The sequence below is a fragment of the Rhinolophus hipposideros genome, assembly GCF_964194185.1.
Source record: "Rhinolophus hipposideros genome assembly, chromosome: 13".
Taxonomy (NCBI): Eukaryota; Metazoa; Chordata; class Mammalia; order Chiroptera; family Rhinolophidae; genus Rhinolophus; species Rhinolophus hipposideros.
The window spans coordinates 21,072,210-21,097,566 of NC_138059.1; the positions used below are offsets into that span (position 1 = coordinate 21,072,210).

At 33.1% G+C, this 25,357-nt stretch overlaps 1 protein-coding gene across 5 annotated transcripts in view; it reads left to right on the top strand.

Annotated features, from left to right (window-relative positions):
• Positions 1-25,357, top strand: part of CSMD3 (CUB and Sushi multiple domains 3) — a 1,140,077-nt gene that overhangs the window by 745,552 nt on the left and 369,168 nt on the right. For all 5 annotated transcript variants that reach the window (XM_081069899.1, XM_081069900.1, XM_081069901.1 and 2 more), the window contains 4 exons: positions 10,470-10,608; positions 15,113-15,300; positions 20,148-20,336; positions 24,156-24,272. In XM_081069899.1, coding sequence (XP_080926025.1) covers positions 10,470-10,608; positions 15,113-15,300; positions 20,148-20,336; positions 24,156-24,272 — 633 coding nt within the window. The remainder of the gene's footprint in view (positions 1-10,469; positions 10,609-15,112; positions 15,301-20,147; positions 20,337-24,155; positions 24,273-25,357) is intronic.

The following is a 25,357-nucleotide window of genomic DNA, read 5'->3' on the forward strand; positions in this document are numbered from 1 at the left end:
CATACCCTCTGAACTGGAGCCAGCAATGCCTTCTTTGAGAGAAAGCAATCCCCTCAACACAAACGGAAATGGAATATCGGCTTTCTGGATTACGTGGTCATGTTCTCGAATATAATTAGGACATAATACATTCACTGCATTTCTTTGTAGATAAAGAGGATTACCCTTAATGAAATATATTGGAAGAGTCAGGTGAATGCTATTGGCTCAAAGCTGCTGGTTTAATTAAGACACAGAGTTAAAACTAACAAAGAAAAGTTGTCCCCTCCTTCTGGAGACTTATAATTATTTTGAATATTACTATCATTACAGTCTCCCTAACCAGAAAAACAATAGGAACAAAATGCATAACAAGGTGTAAAAGCAATTTGTTTTTGTTACTTTGGAATTGGCAATGTAGACCTCCAGTTAAGGAGAAAAGATCAATATCCCCCTCAAAAAAAAAAAAAAATGAGGTCCAAATACCCCCTTCATGGCTTATTAAGTGGGTTTTAATTAACTTGTCTTGCTCAGTCATGACCTCAGGCATCTGACTCCCAATTTATATAAGCAACAAAAGAAAAGTAAGGAGATCTAGAGCTACATTTGTATCTATCTTTTTATCATCTATCTATCTACCGTGTATCCAAAAGACACATTAGAGCTGATTATCAGGCTAGGTCTTATTTTCAGGGAAGCACAGTATCTATATCTATCCATCTGTAACTATTGGAGTCAAAAGTTGTTCAGAGTTTTATTTACCTCCCTACAAGAAGGAGGATGCTAATCTCCTTCTCTTTAACCCACGTTGAGGAGAAGGGCTCTAAAACAGGGGTGTCCAAACTTTGTTCAACGTTTTTCACCAAGGGCCATATGCGGTAAAATACACAAACAGCTGGGCCATTCAGTCGAGGTGAAGTACGCATTGCCTCACCTGGTTTATTTAAGTAATTAAATATATTTTTGGAATTTGTTGCGGGCCAATTAACAATGGATTGTGGACTGCAGTTGGCCCAGGAGCTGCAGTTTTGACATCCCTGCTCTAAAAGAATCCCTCATAGAGAATAGTTGCCTGTGAGAAACAGGAACTAGATTCTCCAGGTGGATATCTGATTATACAGTGTACTTGTTCATCTGTCTTCTATTTCCATTGAGCAAGAGAAAGAGGCTTGGTGACAGCTGGCAGATTGAAGAGAGGGAAACCTGTCTAGTTTAAACAATTTGGCAAGTTAACTGTGAGTTTCCTATGCATGAAATCAATACCAAAGATGGTGCCAGGTTTGGCCACCAGGTGAAAGAAACCCAACAACCAGAGATCATAGAGTGTACTGCCAAGGGTAATGGCAGGGAGGTGACTGGAAAAGGTTGAGCTTCTTTTATGTGAGGGAATTATGCAGTTAGAGGTCACCCCTACCCACTCTTGGTCTTTTCAAATAACTAATTTATTTTCAGGGAGAACAACCATCTTCCATTATCTGACAAATGGAAGGAATCAGGGTTAACCAATCAGGGTTAGTGTGGGAAACAACAGCTAGAGAACTATAACAGCACAATCTTCCTCATCTTAGCCCTTACACATGGCAGGAAAGGGACCTAAAAGATTGAGGAAGGGAACAAGATGAGAATAAGCAATCAAAGTCTTCTCTACTCCAGGTACTGAAATGAATGAACTAATGGCCCTCCATCAGCACCCATCATCTCCAAGTCTCTCTGGCTGTTGCTCAAAGATGAACCTTGGGTGGGTGGGTGGGAGAGTGGGTGGGTGGATGGAGGAAATGAGATAAGAGTTTTAAGTTGGACTGGAACAAGTTTTTTAATACAGAAAAACATGAGAAAATTAGAGGATCTGCCAACATTTTCTTTTCTTTTCTTTTCTTTTCTTTTTTATGGAGAGGGAGATTTGGCAGTGCATGTTTGAAGGCAGTGATTAGGAAAACAAACAAACAAACAAACAAACTGATTTCTGGTTTTGTTCCACCGATTTCAGAATGCTCCATAAAATGCTTACTCAAGCAAGAACTCCCTGCATAACTATGGCTTATGCTTCTCCCTACTCCCTAATGGGATATCTGAGAGAATCTTGGGAATGACTAGGATGAGACTGAAGTCCCTGGAGAACTATTTGGAGACAAGACTGGATGTGCATGCCTGATGAAATTTCCCTTTGAGGATAAGGGGTTTGCTCTTGAATCTCAATTAGCCTCAAAGGAAAGAAAACTTTTCTCATTCATAGATTCCTCATTCTCTTCAGAGGGAGTTCTTTTGAGGGAGCAATTAGGGTAACAATCTGATGCATAAATCAGAATTTATTTGTGCTTCTCATAGACAGTATGTGTAGTCACACATATGTATGCATATTCATATCTGAAAATAAACCCCTCTGTTAGTTACATGTTTAGATAGTATTAAATTCAGGGTCTCCTGGAGAACTACAATAAGGGAAACAATTTTAGTAGCAATCCACAGGGTTATGCTCCTTGCCTCTGTGGAGCTGGTTATGGGGGAAGGAAGAGTTTATGAAAATGGAAGGAGGTACAGAGCTGTGATTGCTTTTCTTAAATCCCGGACCTTTAATGTCTGTGTTTGTTGCTTCCTCTTTTTATCCTACAAACAAACCCAAATTGTTTCCTGTACTTTTCTTTGAAACATTATCCATTGTGTTGAGGTTGGAAAGAATTGGTGACTAATTGCCACACCTATAACCATAAAGCAAGTTTAAAAAAGGGAGGGGAGAAATGGACCTGTCGCTATTTGATAATCCCTGATATGGCATCTCGATTTTGTCATGCCATCTCCACAGAAAGGCTGTCTATTGGGCCAAACCTTAGGATGATTGCTTTGTAAAATCTCTTATAGCCAGACCCCTGCAATAAAACCAGGTCTCCCAGTGCCCAACCGCCTTCTGAGCACCTAAGTGCTCAGATGAAATAAATCTGAGCTCTCAGATGAAATAAATCTCCTGCTGTGGAATCACGGAATTCCTTAGCACTTTTATTCTAGAGAATTTTGTCTAAATACAGTCTGAAACACTTCTGAAGCTTTCATACAGGTCTTAAAACATACTGGGCATTTTAAATTTGTTAATTCCACTTAAAGTAACAAAAAAATGAGTCAACATTCCAAGTCAAATTCTTTATAACAGACTTTCTTCCCTTTGAGGCCTTAAAAAAGAAAACTGGATAAATGAACTATGTATGCTTACTTTATACTTATCATGTATGCTCTGTTTTCATTGCTTTCAAAATGGGGATTCAGGGGCAACAATCCAAATCACCTTTCTCCCAGGAACCTGGGAGATTATAAATGAGAATCTTGAAGCTACTGGCCAGCCACATTCTCTTAGATTTTGTCAGTATGGTTTGTGGGCCAACAGCAATAAAATAAACTGAGTTATTTTGATGGGGTGAGGATTTTGTTAACAATGCAGATTTTGGGGTCCCACCTTACAACTACTAGAAGTGCATTCTGGGAATCTGCTGTTCCCAGATACCTGTTCCCTGGTACCCACTAAGATGTGAAGGCCTTTGAAAGCAGTAACCACTGCGTAAAACCGAAAGCTTTTCTCTTTATTTTGCCGCTAACTATAAGCTTCAGAAACAAAGATGTGCTTGACTTTCCCTCACACATTCCTATCTCTGCTCTTTCTGTCCACCACCCTCCAACTTTTACTCATTTTTTAACCTAACTCACCTCAGACAAAAATCTCCTTCAAGAACTCTTCCCTAATGTCCTTGGGATGTTATCTATCTCTCCTTTACATTTCCAGGTTATCTATTTAGCTCAAACATGTATTTACATTGCATGTTAGCTGTGCCTATCTTCCTTGTAGAAATTGGGTGTCTCTTGAGGGCAGATATAATGGCATATAGATTTTAAGTATTTAATTTCAGCACCTTGAATCGTATCTTTCCATATATATCTATATCTATATCTATCTATATGTCTATATCCATATATACAGAGGATGCCAAAAAATGTATACACATTTTAACAAAGAAAAAACAAAAGAAAAAAAATCTCCATTAAAACTGTAATACTCAATACATACCAATAACAAAAGATGAATACAAGTCACATTTGACTTCTGCAATTGCAAGAGGTGTAATTACAAGTGATTAACATCTGGATAATTTTAATACAGTTTTTTCCTTTCTTAAAATGTGTATAAAATTTTTTGGCACCTTCTGTAGATACATATATATGTATATATATATATATATATATATATATATATATATATATATATATATATATATGTATATATATATATACATATATATGTGTATATATATAGAGAGAGAGAGATAAATATATAGATCAATATATAGATAGATATTATATAGATATACATATGCATATATATATATAAGAAACTAAATATGTATTGAATTAATGAATGCATAAATAATAAATTACAATTGGGTAAGCACTTAAAAATGGGATGATCAGAATCTCAGATTTATATTAAAAATGTTTGGGTTGCATATTCTATCCCCCAAACCATCCATCTCTGTCTTCACTAAACCTAATTTAAAGAAAATAAGATGTGCTGAAATAAATGTCTCTCAGAAAATTAAATACATGTATCTTGGAAGTAGTTCCTAACTTAGAACTTAAAGATTTAAATTTGAATTTCACCTCAGCCACTACTTAAATCTGTATTTCTCAGCAAGTCATATATTCCGTTATTATTTTCTTTATCTTCAAAACTGGCATAAGAAAAAACAGCAATTTTATCTCATCTTCAAAACTGGCATAAGAAAAACCAGCCACAAGATTATTAAATGAATCAAGTTAAGTAATGTATATAAAAGCGTACTCTAAACTGGAAAGCATTATTACTATCTTAGTTGGTATGACATAAATGGCTAGCTAGCACACCTTTACACTGTTACCCCAATCATTATATAGAGTTGTAGGAAGGAAATAGGTACCCAGATGAGGGACTTCATTTCACAGCCTCCTTTGCGGTTAGGTAGGGCCATGCGAGTAAGCAGAAGTAGTGCAAATAAGTTCCAGGTCATGGTCCATAAAAAGTTTACAGAGAGTGGTCCTCCATGCTCTGTTTCCTTTCCTGCCAGCTGAAATGGACATGGCCACCAAGGCAATCTAGGAAGTTATATGTTGAAAATGGCTGAGACTTTGCCATCCTAGGTCTTGAGAGAAAGAAGAAGGCTATTCTGTCAATAGGTTTAGCTCAGTGTACTGTTACCTGAGTGAATCAAAAGTATCACCAGATAGAGTTCAAAACGCAAGGAAGACTTTATCCAAGGCTATTGCAATAGGAAGGAGAGATTGAACTCAACTACATGGAGGAAAGGTTTTTAAGGGTTGAGGTGAGCTAGTAGAAAAACACTGGAGGAAGTTAGGTAAGGGTGTCAGAGTCTTGAAGAAACCTGTCTAAAGTTTAGCAAAGTTAAGGGCCATTTTCCTCAAGCGAGAAATAAGCATACTGTTAAGCTACTAAAATCTAGCCATTTATTGTACCAGCTACAATCATCCTAATTAATGCAGAGAAAGACTCAACAGAAATAGTCCATCTGAGACTTTGCTCCAATGTAGTAATATAACAGGTATTGGTCAATACCTACTTAATTTTATTAAATTAAAATATATTTTTTTCAAAGAGTTACATCTTAATCCATGCTTTATTTTCTTTTTCTTCTAAGTAGTCACCTTTATCTTCTACCTATATTGAAGCTGCAGCATCAGCTTATGTTAAAAATAAAATCTAATATAGCCAAGAGCTTGAAATTCTATGTTTCTGTTGTTTTTTTGTGGTATTTCCCAGACCTTTTAATCTCAGCTCTGAATCTCATTATCTTTTTACATGAAACTCCTCCCTGCGTTGTGTTCCCCATTTCAATGAACAGGAATCATCGTCATCCTGTTTTATATGCCATGGTTCCAAGTGCCAGTTTAGACTCCTTTCTCTAGCTTCCTCATTGCATGTAATCAGCAAATGCTTTTGAGTCTGCCTCCTAAATATCTCTCATATTCAGCCTTCCCTATAACCAGTGTATTTCAGAATCTGATTATGCCTTTCCTAGATAATCATATGGGTCTCCTAACTGATTTCACCAACTTCGGGTTCACTGCCCTTAGTTCATCTTATAGGCGATTTCCATTTAAGTGAAAATCTTATTCTTTGTCTAGATAGATAGATAGATAGATAGATAGATAGATAGATAGATAGATATGTATCTATATATATATGTATCCTTTGCCTACAATTTTTCAAATGTCTGTGATTCACTATAATTTTTTTAATTTTAGTGTAGTTGGTATAAAATATTATATTAGTTATATTAGTTCCCAGGTGTAAACATATTGATTTAACATTTTTATACCTTACAATGTGATCACCCCATTAATTCTAGTAATCATCTATCCCCATGCAAACTTATCAGAATATTATTGACTATATTCCCCTTCACCTTTTCTTAATATAGGTGCTTTACTAGTCTTGTTCCTTCATCTCCCATCATTTCTTCATTCCCTAAAAAAGTAACATTGTGGTAGGTCAATTCTACATTTTGTACATGCTGTTGCTTTCATTCACAATGTCCTCTGTTTCTTGTCCTGTGAACGCTCACATCCTTGAAGACTTAAATTAAACAGAATTTCATTCATGAAGACTTCATGCCCTCTTTCACATCCCTTGTCCCACGGACATATATCGTTTATAGAATTTATGACATTGTTACTTTTTGTTTATATTTCTGTCTTTTGCATATGAAAAGAAAGGAAGGAGACTATCTTAATGACATTAGAAAGAAGTTTCTAAAGTCAAATTGTCTCTGTTCAAATCCTTGTTAGCCAATATGCAAATTACTTAAATTCTCTACATGTCAGTGTTCTTATCTATAATAATAGCATCTATGTGGCTACATTATTTTGAGAATTATATAATATAATCTGAGGAACTTCTTACATAGCAGCTGTCATGTAGGAGGAACAGTCAATAAATGTTAACTAGTAGAAGTAGTACAAATACCACACAGGCACATATCAGACACACAATTGTCTGTTGTATTACTGAAATATGAGTAAGTAAATGATTAATAAATGAATGAATGAATGAATGAATGAATGTGACTTGGAAAATATCTCATATGGTCTTGATCTTTCTGTTTTCTGTCGTTCTGCTTACAAGTTCTGCTTACCAGTTCCCATTGTTCAATCAGGGATAGTATCAGGGATAGTTACTTACCGACGTTTAAAGAAGTCTTTTTTTAAATTGTAGTGCCTTTATACCTGGAGGTATACAAGCTCATTTTAGGTGTTAAATATATAAGCATATATTAATTTTTTTCTTAAATTTTAATAGCTACATATTTATTTTCAGGCATTTGGAAATATATATATATATATATATATATATATATATATATATATATATAACTAGTGCACAAAAGAATATATATTTTTACTTAAGGCAAGTATAAAGAGGTCATTTAAATTAAAATAAAAGTGTTCATTTAAAGAAAATTATTAATTATATAATACAAGCAGTACATGAAGATGGCAAAATTACAAGGTTGGGTTACTAAGTTATTGCTTTTCTGTTTGCATGGTTGTTTGTTTATATTATGTTTAGGTTTCTCTTTACACATTCAAATCTTTGTTAATATTATTATTAGTTCTTTGCTCTACAGCTGTTTTATTTTATTTTATTTTATTATTTATTCTTATATTCTGTACTGCTTTCTGCTGGGGTCATTTCAACATCTGGTTTTTTTGGTGTTGTTGTTCTGGTTTGTTTGTTTTGTTTTTTTTCCTTTTTTTCTTGAATGTTTTCTCTATAAATGGTTTCTCTGTATTTTGTCCTGCATTTTGTCCACTCTATACCCTGATGTTGTTGCTAAACCCTGACTTCTCCATGTGCACATCTTCCTGCCACAGGCCTGCTAGTCACAGTGACCATGAGGCTTTTCCTGACTGATCTTTACTGAGCATCATCTCTCTCACACCCTCTTGGGGAGTAAATGACATATCAAGAACTTCTGTCAGAAATACTCCATATGTCCAGGACCTTTTTTCATTAAAATACTTTACTCTGTCTTTTAAAATATGACAATTTAAATAATTATTATGCACATAATTGTATTTTTGAAATGCATAGTTATCCATACTTTTGGAATAATACTTTTTGAGAGTTCCAACCCTATATGTAAGAAAAAGAAGCTTTTTCAGAATATGTCATAAATTAGCTTGAAGAAGAGTCATTTTTTAGCAGCGTCATCATTCAGAAAATAAACAGAAACCTCATCATTATGTTGCTCCCTGGCTTAAAGCCCCCTCCTAGCAGCTTCTCTCACACTTTGGACTGAGGGCCCAGCCAAAATGCTTCTGGGTACCATTTGTGGCTTATTACTCACTTGTTAATTTTATGACTTGTTACCTCTTTTAATGATGGTTAGACTGAAATGCACAAATAATTTCCTAGAACAATATGAGGTGATAATATATTAAGGATCTTTGTGAGAAAGTCTCAGTATTTCTGGGAACTTCTCTCACTAAAATACTTTATTCTGTTTTTTAAATATGGTAATTTAAGTGACTATTATGCACATCATTTTATTTTTGAAATGCATAATAACGCTACAGGAGACCTAATTATGAGTCACCATAACAGAGAAGGGTAAATAATCTTCATGAAAATGGTCTCCTTTAAAAGCGTTTAGGAAACAATTAAATTCTACTACGGAAGAAAATTTAGTTTTATGTGAAAATTGTTTCTCATAAAAATAACAAATTTTGGCAGTTTCACATGGAAAACTATATTTTTCAAATGAACATTTTACAGTGATGCTTGATTCCTAGGCCAATTTAAAAATATTTTTTAAATTTTATTTGGGTTACATCAAATTATTTGAAGAATAAAACAGTAAAAAACAGGATCTGGTGCAATAGGTTTTATAAATTCTGTATGGTGGATGGAAACAACAAAAATAAGAACACATGGGGTTGAGTTCAAATGCAAAGATTTAAAGAAAAAAACTATAACATCAGAAATCTTTGGGAATGGTCTGTAATGTGTTGAAAAGCTGATATATTTGATATTTTTTTCTTTCTGAGTAACTTTTGATAATTCAAATACTTTTTTGCTTATTTTTTTTCCCCCTGTGTGTACTTGCTGAAGGTTTAGAGGAGACTAATGTAGCTGGGCTGCTGTGTGGATGGGGAAAAGATCAGAGACCAGGCCAGCGAAGAAGCAACAGCTGGATCATGTGGGGCCATGTTGATCAACACAGAAAGATGCCAATGAAGGGCGTGATCAGATTTGTGGTTTAAAAAGAAAAAAAAAATCACTCTGGCTATAGCACGGAGGGAGGATAGTTAAGGAGGATGAAGAGATGAGTTAGGAGGGTCAGTTAGGAGGGTTTACTTCAGGGATAAGATTATGGTAATTTGAACTGTTATGGCAGTTATAGACTAGAGATAGGCAAGAGTGAGCTTTATTATAGGTTGCATAAGGGAGTAAATGCTAAAGATAATGGAAATATGAAAGATGACAGCCTCTGGTTCACTGGCTTATGCAACTCCATGGATGGTAGTTTCATTTATCAACGCAGGAAATAATGGGAGAAGACCGGGTTTTGAGGTCCTAGTTTGTAAAAACTGACTTGCAAATACAGTTTAGACATTTAAACCTTGTGAACCTTGGCAAGTTGCTCTTTTCTGAACTTTCTTTATTCATCTTCTATCTTAGTGTAAAATGAGGCATTTACACTAAAAGCTTAATCAAGTAGCTACTGAAATTACAATGTTGTCATTGTAGTTTCACTTTTGTGTGATTTTAGGAAAAGCCATAGATTGAATACTTGTGGGTTGAATGCAGGAAATACTTGATAAGTAATTAAGGACACTAAGAATTTGAATCTGATGTTGAAGGGAAAGGGATCAAAATACATGTTTAGAAAAGAGAATGAATGGTATGATGAAACTGTAATTTGAAGAACATTATTCTGACAGCTGGACTGAAGCAAGAGAGAAATTAGCAGATGGGAAATTAAGTAAGATCAATGAATTAATGAAGGCCAAAATTATAGTAGAGACTGGAAAAAGGAAAACCAAAGTTATAGGCAGTGTATAGCACAAATTAGTAGTGTTTGATAACATAAAGCAGAAAATTAAAGAGAAACTAAAATGTACAAGTTACTTTATTTTTCAAGCTTTGAAGAAGAAGATAAGGGAGACACAAGAACGCAGTTAAGAGACGTTATCAGGAAATTTGAGGATGATCAGTTCTTCTGACATGTTGACTGTGTAGCTATGCCATAGTTTAAAAAGTAATTTACTGTTTTAAAGAAAAATAATCACTCAATAACAGAAGAACTAGATGCACTTCTATTTTCAAAACATTATGAACTAGCATTTAATAAGTACATGCAGAGATTCATTTTAAAAATTATAGTTAGTATTAAGAATAATTTCTGCAACTTGTTCTAAAAGTTCTATTCTTGTTCTCTGATTTCGTGTTTCAGCTCCATGCGGTGGCCATTTTTCAGCTCCTAGTGGATTGATTCTCTCACCAGGATGGCCAGGATACTATAAAGACTCTTTGAATTGTGAATGGGTGATCGAAGCTGAACCCGGACACTCTATCAAAATTACATTTGAAAGGTCTCTGGAAACATTTTTCTACCTTTGAAAAATATATATTATCTAAAAGAATACTCGACACTCTCCATTTTATTTACCAAATCAATATATAATTTTACTGCAGTAGTCAACTGTTGTGCCTTGAAAGATTCAGAGTGCTTGCCCACTTTAACCTTTCATTCAGTGTTCAAGTTAATTTTTTATTTGTTTAATGTGATATCAGTACTATTGAGATCTGCAAGATAATATATATGTATGTATATATATATATATACATATATATATACACAACTGCATATATGCAAATTACTGAGATATGAACATATGACGTTTAAATCAATGATTTTAGTTGGCCTATATTTTGAAGGGCCTATGAATTCAGCTGTGCTAGATCTCAACAGGCAAAGGTGCTATAAACACAGTTAAATCAATACCATGTTGCTGCCTAAGATAGTTATGCACACTACCTATCTTGACAAGTCCTTCACAAAAATGACTATCAGATTAAAGTGTGTTAGTGATTGGTTAGCAGAGTCCTGCTTTATTTTCCCCCTAGGATAATTAGTATTAATAAATTTGAATTAGTTTATAATTATCTGTCTGGTGAAAGATTATATAACAGTGATGATTAAAATGTTAAAAGAATGAAGCTTCTGATCTGTGATTGGATCACTATTCAGAAATCCACATATAAGATTCTATATAATTTCCCAATTATATTGTTGACTCCCCTTATCTCCCAACCCCTTAAAAAAAAAAAAAAGTAAAGAAACTTTTGTACATATTGCATTCATGTGGTAAGTATATAAATATATATAGTGGAATTATGCTCTGATGAATGAATTTTACAAGCGCACACACACACACAGACACACACACACACACAAACACACAGACGTGCCCATACGATTCTTGAGTTGGAGCTATTTAACCAGAAAATTATTTAAACCTCTTCTCCCATTTCTTCTTTCTTGAGGCCCTTTAGGGGTATGAGATTCTGTGTTAAGGCTGCCTGCACTCTATGTGCTTTGTCAGAAAACCGGTTCCTTTAAAATAATCCACATTGTAAAGAGCTGTCTCATGGTTATTCAAAACTCAGTAGGAAAGCAATAAGCCAGGGACTTACATTAAGTTAAAAAAACAAATGAGAGTTTTATCCATTAGGGTAGTAGCATAAAATAGTCAGTTGGAAATAAGAAATGTGTGTATCTGTCACTTCCTTGTTTAGTGACGTCATAATATCTTAGTGCTTAACATTGTTTTAAGAAACAAGATAGATCTGAAATATCTAACAAGAATTACATTCTTAAAAAAACACACCTTATTTTCTTCTGAATTCCAGCCAAACTCTCATAAGGATACTGTTTGCCAACACTTTAAGAACCCCTCTCATTCTGAGAATCATTTTTTATAGAATTTGGTTCCAAATAATCAATTGTATTACAGAGTTATGTCACTTGCTTTCTAGTACTGATGAGTAACTTAAATTAATTTGATTGAAGGTGAAATTTTAAAATATTAGATAATATAAGTAAGGTGGTAGTATAATTGTTTTGCAGTGTTTTCAATATTCTCAAATGTAGCAGTTGGTTAGAATTAATCTATAGAAAAAAACCTAAAAAACATTACAAATATATTAGACATTAGTTAGCTTTTTGAGATTTCCCAAAGTACCTTAAGTCAGTGAAATTTTCAAAATATATATTTTTCAACAAATGCAAAACAAAGCAACTGTAACGCCAATGAACATGTAAAATTTTTTTAATGTTTGTCTCTTCCTCACAACCAAACACCATTAATAAGTGTTATCCACAGATAGGCAGAGAAATATTTGCTTTGTTTTTTCCCAGTTCCTAAATTTTCTCAATATTTGACAGCTCCTAACTAAACTAATTTTACCATTAATTATCCTAAATCTGTTTCTGTTCCTTTCTATTCCTTTTCTTGTCCTCAACTACTTGACCACCAGCTATCAGCATCAGTCTCCCAGAGAGCAATTTTCTTTTTAAGTTAATGAGGACAATCTCAGTTTAGTCAAAATAGGTTTCAATTGCATCAAGAATGTTTTTAAAGGGTGACAAAAACTGAAAAAGATTAGATCCAGTTTATGTTTTAATATCCTCTAGTGGTTCCATAACATTTATTTATGATAATAAATTTAATGTCATAAACAAATTAACATTAGATTGAGGCAATTCGTGGGAAATTTATACAGCTATCTTAAAACACAAAATGAAAAAAAAGTGAAATAAATTCAAATTATTGTGTAACCCTATTACATTTCCTTTGTTATTATAAAGCATTTTTATAGCTCCTTAGGGAAAATCCATGATGATATTCTTTTTAAAGATTCACTCCTACTTAACAGTGTTCTGTATATCACCAGTTAATGGCCCTGTTCTATTAAGAATTAAGTTTCTTTATGCTTCAATTCAGGGTAATCCCTGATTCTTCTGTGTGTTTTAATTTGGTTATTATCAGCTGATTAGCTATCAAAGTGAAGCTCCAATTTCAATACTACAATAGACTGACTACAAAACAACCAAATAATGGATTCATAAAACACAGTTGCAAATGTGTGTGTCCATGTACATTTCCTATTCTTAATTATATTATTGGGAAAGGTATTTTAGAAAAATGTAATATACTCCAGGTTGTAAAATAAAAAGTAAGATAAACTTATGAAATCCATTCATTTCACGAAATATATTGTTTAATAGGATGTAACAGTGGTACATATTGAAAAGTATTTCAATTGTACTTCTTAAATAGCATTAAATTACACACTTAATTTTGATTATCGATATGCCATGTTCATAATCCTATCAGAGATTTTATAATGAATTAAAGTTTCTAATTTTTAAATTTTCCATTCAATTTGTTTTGACCAGGTTTTGAGTTTTATTTGTCTGTTTGCTTTTTTAAAGAATAATGTAGTTTTTAATGTTGTAAAGCTGGAAAAGACTTAGATATGAAAGTGAAAGTGGTTATCTGAAAATTGGTGTACATTTCAATTGAAAATTATTTTTTAAAGTGTTCTGGAGATGACTAACTATCAAAAATGTATTGAAAGATACATTTTACAAAGGTGAAAATGCATGCTTAAAACTGCAGTGTCCAAGTATAAAGTATATTGAATGTTGTTGTTGTTTTTTTTTTTTCCCCTGTAAATTTGGTAACAGCGCTAGAGAAAAGAAAGAAAATTTTGTCTTTAAAATACATTAATTCATCCAGGTATATTTATCCAAAAAATATGTATTGCTGGTCTGCTACATGCAAAGATTTGACAAATACTGACACTGACCTCATGGAACTTATAGACTCTTAAATGAGACAGTTATCAAACAAGCAAACACTACTGTGATTGGTGTCACGGAAGGCACAGTAAATTGTGGCAGTGTAGTAGGAGAACTAACTTACACTTTGATGTTAAGTAAGGGCTTTCTGTGGAAATATTTAAGCTGAACACTGAAAAGTCTCTAGGAACACCTTGGTGAGGATAGGGAAAGAATTTCCTGGGCTTCAGGATCATCATGGGCAAGGAAAGAAGATATACAGTTTTCCATGATACCACGTGAAGTCTTTCTACAGCAAAGATTTGTGATTCGGGATCCAGAATATGGTAGAATCTTGAAATGGAAGGAAGGAATACTAAATGGTATTTGTATTAATATGTTTTGCATGCTAAAAGTAAGTCTGTGTTGATTGCAGTTTGTAACACAAGTGTGTCTTTTTAAAAGATTGAAAATTATAGGAGTAACAACAACCAAGAATCTAAAAATAAAACCAGCCAGCGGAGCATAGTGCTTAGGAATAGATACCTGGATTTGAGGACTAGCTCTGTCATTTAAGAAAACGTAATACTGTTTAAGTACTGCAGGCCTCAGTTTTCTTATCTGCAAAGTGAGTATTATAATAATGGGAGCTAATTTATAGGGCGAGTGGGAGGAGTACATAAACTAATATGGATAAAGTAGTTTATCTTCAGGCACTTAATAAACATCAACGACATCGTCATTATTACTACCTGCTTATAATTAGAACTACTCTTTTGAAATAAAATCTATGTGAACATTTTAATGGCGAGAATATTTGCCAAAAAAACACTGTATAAAGCAGAGGTCAGATTTAAAATATAATACAAATAAAATGAAAATCTGATCTTCTTAATGAAGAGTAAATATAAATCATATAGTTTTCCCTAGAAGTAAGGAAGGCAAAGAACGCTGACTCCAAAAATACACCTCATTAGTGAAAAGGCCATTTATTTACTGAGGACAATCCATAACATTTGAAAGAAATCTTATGAACAACAAATATACACACATACCTTTTTAATGACAATTCTATCTAGGAATAAGAGTTTATAACTTTGGTATTTGCAAATGATGGGGACTTAACATATATTAGATAAGCATAGTATAAAAATGGTAAAAAAAATAATAATTTGAATAACAATCTAAGGTGTTATTTTGCTATGTAGTGTTATTCTAATACTATATTTTCACATGTGTCTCAATCTTAGATTTCAGACTGAACTAAATTATGATGTTCTCGAAGTTCATGATGGGCCAAATCTTCTGTCACCCTTGCTTGGATCTTACAATGGCACTCAAGTGCCCCAGTTTCTATTTAGTAGCAGTAATTTTATATACCTTCTATTTACAACAGACAACAGCCGTTCTAATAATGGTTTCAAGATTCATTATGAAAGTAAGTAATGCCAAAATGTTTTTTGATAATTTTGTGTTCTCTACATTTGATTTTACCTTTTACCATTGTATCTCTAAAAGAACTAGGAGATTAAATTAAAAAAAGAAAAAAAAAGAAATTAAAGCTCTCCTTGGCCAATGAGGATACTAATGGTTTACAAAGTATATATTTTAATAAATTCTGCAATAGATTTTCCAACAATATCTAACATCATTAAGAAAGGCAATACTAAAGAAATGTCAGAAGTATCAAATATTTTTTTAAAAAATGAGCTCACGTACTTTTGTTTGTACACAGCCTGAAAAGCCAACAATAGTCAGTAAAAGTCAGTCTAAGATGTATATGAATGTTGACAAATTCTCATTTACTTCATAAATTCATTCATTCTTTCATATTTTACCCCACTAATTGCACACAATTCCCATTTAAAATATTAAATTTTGTTTTGTTTAAAGTATTAAAAATTATATTAACATTGAAAAGTAAAATATATACACATATATTTAAATAGGGCTAACATAACTGGTCATAGTCTATATATTAAAACATTTAATTAAGATGTAATTTACAGTTTTGAAATCAGCTTATAATAATTTCACTTAAAAGGTTATTTTTGGTTCAAAAGTCTAAAATATATCTCGTATTTAAAAAAATGTTGATACTAGTATGTGCATAGAAACAAGTCTCTGCTTTATAAGCATCTGACATATTTATACATGCAATGTATGAGTATGTACATACATATAAATTTATATGTGTACCCATTTTCATCTAGAAATACATTGCCATATCTTTTCATGAAAAACTGTTTTGGTGAAAGGATCTAGAAGCCCATTTATGAGGGTCATTGAAAGATAGCAAGTGCAAATAGATACTACTTCTCCTTTGACACCTTCCCCCTCAAGAAAAGATTTTTGCATTTGATATTTATAAATTTATATTTCATATTGGGTGTCTCCAGTAGATCTGGTCAATGCACTCATTGTTCTTTAAAACCATAATCAATATATATTCACTGCTTATTTCTTTTTAATCTTCTTATCCACAATATTGTTTAATTTATTAACCTCCCTTTATTTAGACCTTTATGGCATGGAAGTATATTTTCTAAACATTATTCTAAAATGCAACAGGAGAATTAACATATACTTGAGAATTCAAATGAACTGAAAGACCTTAACTGAGATCTTTAGTTTATCGTGTATTTATTAAAGCTGAGTCAGAGTCACTTTTTAAAAATTGATTCTAACATTAATTCTTACTAGCAATTAATTTTTATCAATATGCTACAAATAGACAGACACCTTTTCTTTTACTCCATTGTTATATCCTATGCCCAATTAATCACATTCAATCCCATTTCAACCAAGATATGTGGTCTGTATCACGTGCCAGACACATGGCTATTTTAAAGATTAAATGAAACAACACATGCCAAGTGTTGTTATAGCAGGTAAGATGAGGTAAGTGGTCAATAAATAATAGCTTTTATGTTTTACCTCTATAAACTTATCAGATGACGAATAAAAACAGGAGGTCACGTTCAAATGCATTTCTTTGTTACAGAAGAAGAAATGGTTCATGACAATTGTTAAGGGCAGTAAAGCAGACTTTTACCACAATGGAGTTGCTGTATTAGGGCAGAGAGATTGAGCTCACCTCTGACTACAAGGAGGTTTCTAGCCAAGTAGCGGGTGAAAATGAAGAAGGAATATTAGGGGTTGGGGGATTCTGGCTTAACCTACCAGGGCAGGATTTGTTCTGAAGACAGGCCAGGGTGCTAAGATATCAAGGGCCGAGAAATGAGGGGTTTCATCAGATATCAAGGGAGGGGAATTATCAATAAACTGACCCAATAAGATTTTTGCTAGAACTAGACTAAATGGGCCATGCACAGAGTCCAGGGGTGACGTTTAGTCTAAAAGAGGAATCAGAGGAGTCTGCCAAAATTTAATCAAGGCAGAGAGCCTTTGTCACAGTCAGCATTTATCACCTATAGCCCGTTGGTGATATAGTCCAAGTTATTATTGAGGGCTAGTGCCTAAAAAGGCCGAGTGGAGGCCAAGCTAGAAGTAGATGAGAGACACTGGATATTGGTTTTGGTCAAATTTGCCAGGAGGCAGTAACTTTCTTCTTAAAAATAAGAAATAACTTTCTCTCATTTTTATTTTTTTCAGTCTTATGGTTTATTTACTATTGTGAAATAATCTCTAACACCAGGAACCCTTTTTTATCAGGAGCACAAATAAACAAAAACGTTTCTCTTGATAACTTTCACTTGATAACTTTCCCAAGCTGAATGTAAACAAACTATCTTTTTTAAACAAACCATTCATGAGCCTGAAAAGCAGTGAAGTAAAACTTCAATTAGTATACTAATTTAAACTTTCAAAATATATTTGGTGTTTGGTGAATTTCTTTTTTCTTTTTTTTTTTTTTTTTTTTTATTACACTTATTTGAAAAAGAAAACTGGATTTCTCCAGAGAACCAAAATTCTACGGGAAGGATTTTATTTTTTGGAATGCTACACTGCTTGCACTCCAGACTTTCATTTTATTCCCTTTCCAGGGGCACTTTTTCCCCACTCTATGTTTCTCTACTGGATGCATATAGTACAGAAGGGAACATAAATTAAATGTATCATCCATCAGTTGGAGAAGCAAAAAGGACAAATCAAAGGAGTAACTTGTCCTATTCACTGACCTCTACGCAGAGTAATCTGAAACAATTAAAATCACTTTTGGATAATTCAATTTTTTGATATGCTGTTACTATAATTTACATTTTATGTGACATTTGCAAACCCCCCCTTTCCTGATTTCTTAAGATATCACTACAACATGAGAGTATTGAGTAAACGAAAGTTATTTATGAGCTAGAGCATTAGAAGGTCAAGACTTGAAGGAGAGTGGATCTGAACTTGCAGTTAAAGTTTGAGAACATTATGTAAATTAAGGGGAAAGTTAAGGGTATAAGTGGCAGAGAAATAAAGTGTAAAACTAGTGAGGAGACTCACCTGACTGGTAATGAAAAATGACTATTGGGAGAGAATGGAAATTAAGAATAGTGAGTTTAGTTTGGGAGTCTTAAATTTAATGATGCTGACCTTGAATGTACTGCCATCAACAGTGGGGTACAAAAACAATGAAATAACAAGTTTCAGGGATATAGGTCCAAAACTGTATCTAAAACATACTGGAGATGAAAGATACTGAAAGAAAAGCCAGACATTGTAGTTTGTCTTATAGACTTGAAGTAATTAAGGACTTTGGTAAGGTAAGAGAATAAATTACATTATGCTTTTCAGTGAGGGTAGATTCCACATGTATTTTGTGAAGGAAAAATATTCTGAGAGGGATTCAAAGATGAATGAGGATTTCAAAGCCTTGGGTTGCCTAGAACTATGGTCATATTTAGAAGAGGAATATAGCAGGTAAAAGTAATTTTGTTGCAGATAAAATTTTGTTATATTTTAGTTCCTCATTAAAAACAGTATTTAAATGAAATGGATATGATTCATAAATATACTTAAAATTTACAATTTATCTCTTTAGAATAGAACATCTTTTAGCATTTTGTTGGGCTTCATTTTAAAATTGGGTAGCTTATACAAATAAATATTTTCTCATGTAATTTAATATGATATATAAGTTTTGGAAATGCTAATTATATTTTTTGAATTATAAAAACAGTAGTTATTCATTGTTTAAATATCCCTTTTACAAAGAATAAGAATCATTTATTTTACCTTACTCCAATTCTCAACTGGGGATATATTTTCACCCCAGGGAACATTTGCCAATATCGGAGACATTTTTGATTGCCATGACTACAGGAGTGCTGTTGGCATTCTTGCAGCCAGGTATGCTGCTAAACATACTATAATGAATAGGACAGCCCCACAGCAAAGAATTATTCCACCCAAAAAGTCAATAAGGCCAAAGTTAGGAAACCATATCTTATTAAAGGAAAAGCATACTCGTGGTATGCTCTCAGTTAGGAATTATAAATCTCAGGGTAGCTTTGAGGCTAATGTAAATTTCCACAAGTAGCCACCAGAGCCCTTGCACTGTTTTACTTAGAAAAGTACTGGTGTTCATACTTTCTTATACGGAAAAATGCCTCTACTCTTCTTTTTATATATATATTTTTTATCAAAATGATGAAGTTCAAATATAAAAATTGCTTAAAATGTTCAAACACTTTGTAAATAAATTTCTGGGTTTTAAAATACAGTGATGGATACATTAATTTATTTGTGAAAATCATAATTCACAATTGTTTGAAGATAGAAATTAATTTCAGCAAAGCTGATTCCCATCAAGCTTACTCTTTGTCATATTCCTTTTGTTTCCCAGGTGTTACAGTGAACACCTATTCTTTGTAAATAGTATTGATTATGGACAACGGCTCCAAAGTCAAAGTCACCTAACAACCAAATAAAGTTTTAAGCATAAAACTAATTTCCTAGAATTCTTTGAAGGGTTAAATGAAGCAAATTTTGCAAAATGTTTACAGTTGTTCCTGGAACATAATAAACTCAAGAAACATGAATTAATGCTATGATTGCATATATACAATTTATAACACTAAAATGTTTGATAGATAATTAAATACTCTCGAGGTTTTATACAACTAAATGACCTGACTTTGGTCTTTGTGGAAATGTCAAAGAGAATGTCAACACAAAGTTGTTAAATAAATTTCTGGGTTTTAAAATACAGTTATAGGTACATTAATTTATTTGTGAAAATCATAATTCACAATTGTTGGAAGATAGAAATTAATTTCAGCTAATCTGATTCCCATCAAGCTTAATATTTGTCGTATTCCTTTTGTTTCCCAGGTGTTACAGTGAACACCTATTCTTGCTTGGACCCTGGCATCCCTGTACATGGCCGCCGCTATGGTCATGATTTCTCCATCGGATCTACTGTTTCGTTTAGCTGTGATCCAGGATACAGACTGAGCCATGAAGAGCCCCTTCTATGTGAAAAAAACCACTGGTGGAGTCATCCACTCCCAACCTGTGATGGTAAAGATTCATTTAATATATGCAAAATAAACTGATTTATAAACCCAAAATAAATCAATAGAGAATGAATGTTGATAATCAACCAAACTTAGCCCATGCCTAATGATACTATATGTATTTTTTAAATGTGCTGAGGTAATCATTTTAAGTGCATGTTGTATGCTTGGACTCTTTGACGAAATAGCACTGAAAATGTCAAACTGATATCAGATGAATGCACTGAAGGGTTAGAGCTCCTGTCTGGGAAGGCAACATGTGCCAATTCAAAGTCTACCTAGCTACACAGCACAGTGGTAGCACACCCAGACTTCCCGGTGGTGGCAAGGTCCTGGTTATGATGAATAGTATACCAGTGTCCTTTGTCACTTTTTTATTTCTATGGTGGATAAGTCAGAAATGCTTCATTTTTCAGAAAAGACATGAAAATGCAGTACAAGAAACTGCTTCCCTAAGATTGGAAAGTGCATTCATATGTGCTGTATCAAAAAGGACATACAATGCAAATCTATGCATTATTTAGTACTGGGATTTAATTTTGATTTGTAACACTATTTCCAACTTCTGTACTTTTTTAAATTTCTAAATGGAAGATCACATTGTTCATTTTATTATTACATTTTCCACTACTGTTAGTGCTATCATTTTTTAGTAAAGCTTTAGTCCAATTTGTTTTTATAACATGGTATGAAAAGAATCATCAGCACATTTCCCCTGCATTTGGTATAGTACCATTTATAACAGACAGCATTCTTGTGATTGTAAGTGACAGAAACCCAATTCTAACTAGTTTTAAAACATGAAAGTAGAATTTGTTGTTCAACTACTCAAATCTTAGAAAAGGAAGAGGCCTTTTCATAACTAATTATTATCATGAATTCAAATCTTTTCAGGGATCTCTCCATTTTCTACCTAGACTTTTCTCTGTGCATTGACATAATTCTCTTCAATTGCAGTCAATCTTTTTCCACCTAGGAGATTGGCAGTGGAGAATAGCCTTTCAGGAAGATGGAAATGAATAGCCTCAAGTTATTAGGATCAGAGAAGAATGAGAGTTTTTCCTTGTTCCTCCAATTAGAAAAAACCCAGAAAAGGTCTCTGATTGGTCCATACTTCGACCAGTTACCATAGTAACAGAGAAGAGTCCATTATGATTTGATTTGTCCAGGTCATGTGTCCATCCCAATATTGAGATAAATTATAGTGGTATAAAGACACTGTGTTTGCCAGGCCTTGGTAAAGCAACATGGTTGGCATAAGTAAATTCACCAAGATCGAAAGATATACAGGCAATGCTATCAGAAGTTGCAGGAGAATAAAAATAATGCCTCAGCATACCAACATGATTAAACTTTATTAATAATAAAAGTGAATCTATCTATCTATCTATTTATCTATCTATCTATCTATCTATCTATCTATCTATCTATCTATCTATCTATCTATCTATATATATCTAGTTTTACCAGAAGCAACGCAGACCTTCATTATCTCTTGTCAATACAACTACAATTAAACTTAAATTTGGTCCCCAACTTTTTCAGTCCAACCTTCATCCTTCACACCCAGGTTATTTTATGTTATACCCCATGTCAAAAATACCTGATGGGCTTATGTTGTGTAGGGATAAAAGTTCAAATTACTAATCATGGATCCCATGATTTTTAACCATGTACACTCCATCCTTCCCAGTTCTGTCTCCTTTCTGCATTCTTACAAGTTATCTTTTTTTTGAAAGATCAGATCATGTTGCTTTAAACCACCATCTTGATCTGTCCTCCCCTTTTGTATTCCCAATTCATTCTGAGAATAACTATACAAGGAATGAATTATATTCATTTATTTACTTATTTTTTAATTCCTGAGCTTTGTAAAAAGCAGCTACTTAATTTTTCCGTGACTTGGACTGACTTGAACTATCATTATCACCTAATAAACTGATTTGGTTAGGTCTTTCCTACAATTTAAACTTTTTCTCCAGAGGCAACTAATCTAAATTTCCTGAATTAAAGGGAGGAAAAGTGAATAAGCAGAATTTCTTTCCCTGATCCAAGAATGTAACCTCGATTGGCCTAAATTGCCTAGATATTCAACGTACAGCATGCTTCACTCTTACAGAGTTCTCGCGGTGTCTTCACAGCCCATGATTAGCTGATTCACAAAACAAACTAGATAATGAGGGTTGATGGTAAAAACAATGATAGTTACCACTTATTGAGGATTTATCATCAGTTACCATGTGCAACTGATACAAGTGCTTTACATGTTATTAACTCACTTTATCTTCAAAATAACTCTATGAGGTAAGTGCAGTTATGATCACCACTTACAGGTGAGGAAACTAAGGTAAACAAAGATTAAGTACCTTGCCCAGAGTCACCCCACTAGTTAGTGGCAGTCAGGATTCAAACTCTAGCAGCCTCAATTGAGTTCCTGTGCCCAAGTCTACAACTACACTGCCTCCTGCCCACCCTCTGCACAATAGTAAAGTACTAACATTATTTAAAATCGAAGTATAATGATAGAGTCTTTATTCTTCCCTCAGTAATGCTGCATATTTATTTTAAGAAGTTTGCATAAAAAGTACATTTAGTCTTTAAATAGCTTATGGATACTCTGTACTACTTGGAGTGTGACTGAAAAACAGGACATTACCCTTTTTTGTTGTCAGTTATGTTGTATGGAAAGCGTGTTTGGAATTCAATTATATTTTCTCTATACTTACGTTTCTGCGTAAAAATCGATTCTTTCTAAATTAATCTTGTTTCACTAGTGTCCAAAGATCCTTTAGTCAGAAATGGTTCAGTTAGATTTAATGCTATTTAGGGAACTCAATACCAGATTACCTCAACTTTTCTCTTTCTCAGCAATGCTACTTGGAAGAAATCAGGGAAGAGAGTAAAGTGAAAATTCACTTTTCTGTTGTCCCAGGGAAGCTGATCAAGGATCAGAGCCATGGCCATGAGAGTTGTCACCTGCAAGTGGAATGGAATAAGGAGCCAACACCTCTGCTTGCGCTAGAATACCCACTCTTACCTGGCTATATCTTTGTTTCCTTTAATTTTTAATACTGATAAAATTATCCAGTATACCATAATCACTGATGGTTCTTAAATGTGGTAGAAGACATTGTAAATGGATTTGATTGTGATCTGTTCTCAAATAAATGAACATTGAATCAAATTTAAATTTCTTTGACCTCACTTAATAAACATTTATTCTGGAGTATCTAATTAAAAAATCTGTACCTACTCAAAAAAATCTGTACCTTTTTGTTCATGATATTTCCCAGAGAAATGCAGAAGCACAGAAGCAACCTTCCAAATTTTCAGTTTACTTCACTGTTTTAAAAGCAATTCTACGAAGAATGGCAAATATCCCTTTAGGAATTTAAAAGAAATAATTTTGTATAATTAGCAGGTTAGTGTTTTTAAGCATAATAAAAGAGGGGCTGCTAAACAATTAATTACTCATATTTAATTTATCACCAGTTTATGCAAATTTATGACCAGTTTATGCTTAAAAATTAGAAATGTGTAAGATAAGTATGTACTTCAAATTAAAATGGGAAAGTCCATCTGTATTCTCTTGGGGCCAGTAGTAATACTCAAAGGCTATTACATATCTTTCACTTCTCTACTGCTGAAATGGATGGAATGATTTCCTGATATTGGAGAAGGTCTTTACACTGCTGTTATAAACAGGAAGTAATTTAAGATAACAAAATGAGATTCGTTCTATTTCCTGAGAGGAGAGAAGTGGTTTGTTCAGCCTCTGCCTCTCTATAACTGATAATTTGATTGTGTTTCTTTGTATTTTCAGCATTATGTGGAGGAGATGTTAGAGGGCCTAGTGGAACAATTTTATCACCAGGTTACCCAGAATTCTATCCAAATTCTTTGAATTGTACATGGACTGTTGATGTAACCCATGGAAAAGGTAACTTACCTCATACACTGATATCATACAATGATAATTGGGTGATCTTCTGAATTTTTATTGCATCTGTTTTTATTGTATTATTCTTTACAATGTGATTTTTCATGAGCAAAAACAGGTCAGTTGTAAAATATGCTACAACAAAATCAATTTAAGTAACTGCAATAGAGGATTATATTTACTTTTCTATAGTATTATAACATGCTCATGTTTTTACCAGAATGGTCATAAGAGAGATTTATTTTATTTTTCTATGCTAAACTAATGTTATTTGGAATTTTCTTATCAAAAAAATCTCAGACAGGATCGTTTTTGTGTTAAGAGGTTGATTTCAACAGTTCCAAGTTTGTATTGAAAATATGAAGAGGGTTTGAAGTGCTAAGCCAATTGTAAAACAAAAATTACGTGTCTGTATATACTTGTTTTTTTGCAATGTTTCTGCTTACTTACTATAATTGTATTACCCATATAAATGTATAACCATCCTGAGTATTTGTGTCTCAGACTTTCTATCAGAACTACAGAGATAGCTCACGTAATTGAACAGGAGCATAAGATTACATTGTGCATATGGTAGACGTTCAAAAACATCCTTTGAACAAATAAGTGAAAGGCCCTGTGGTTCTAAATATTGTTCATTCATTCCATGCAACCAAACTAGTAAATTAGCAATGTAAGTGATTAAGGAAGTTGCTTAACAATGGGAAAATGGCCATCCTAATATATCAAAAGCAAAAATGGATTAAAATTATTTACCGGAGAATCTGCATGTGCTATTTCTTTATTTTAAAGAGTTAATTTATGCATCTAAAAAAATGCTTTGGAGAAGTAGTTTTTCTTTTAGTCTGTTATACTGTTCTTAGGGGTTTTTACTATTATGTTGCTGATTTTACTATAGAAAATCTAAAAATTCTAACAATGAGAAGATGCTGTTACAATTTTAAAAATTAAAGCTTGCCTTTAATACATTCAAATTCACTGTGTTTTCACAAATGATGTTTGCCATAAAATTACACCTTATTTTATTGAGAGTGAGGATTATATAAGGATTTATTATTATAATGAAATGAAATATTACTAAGAAA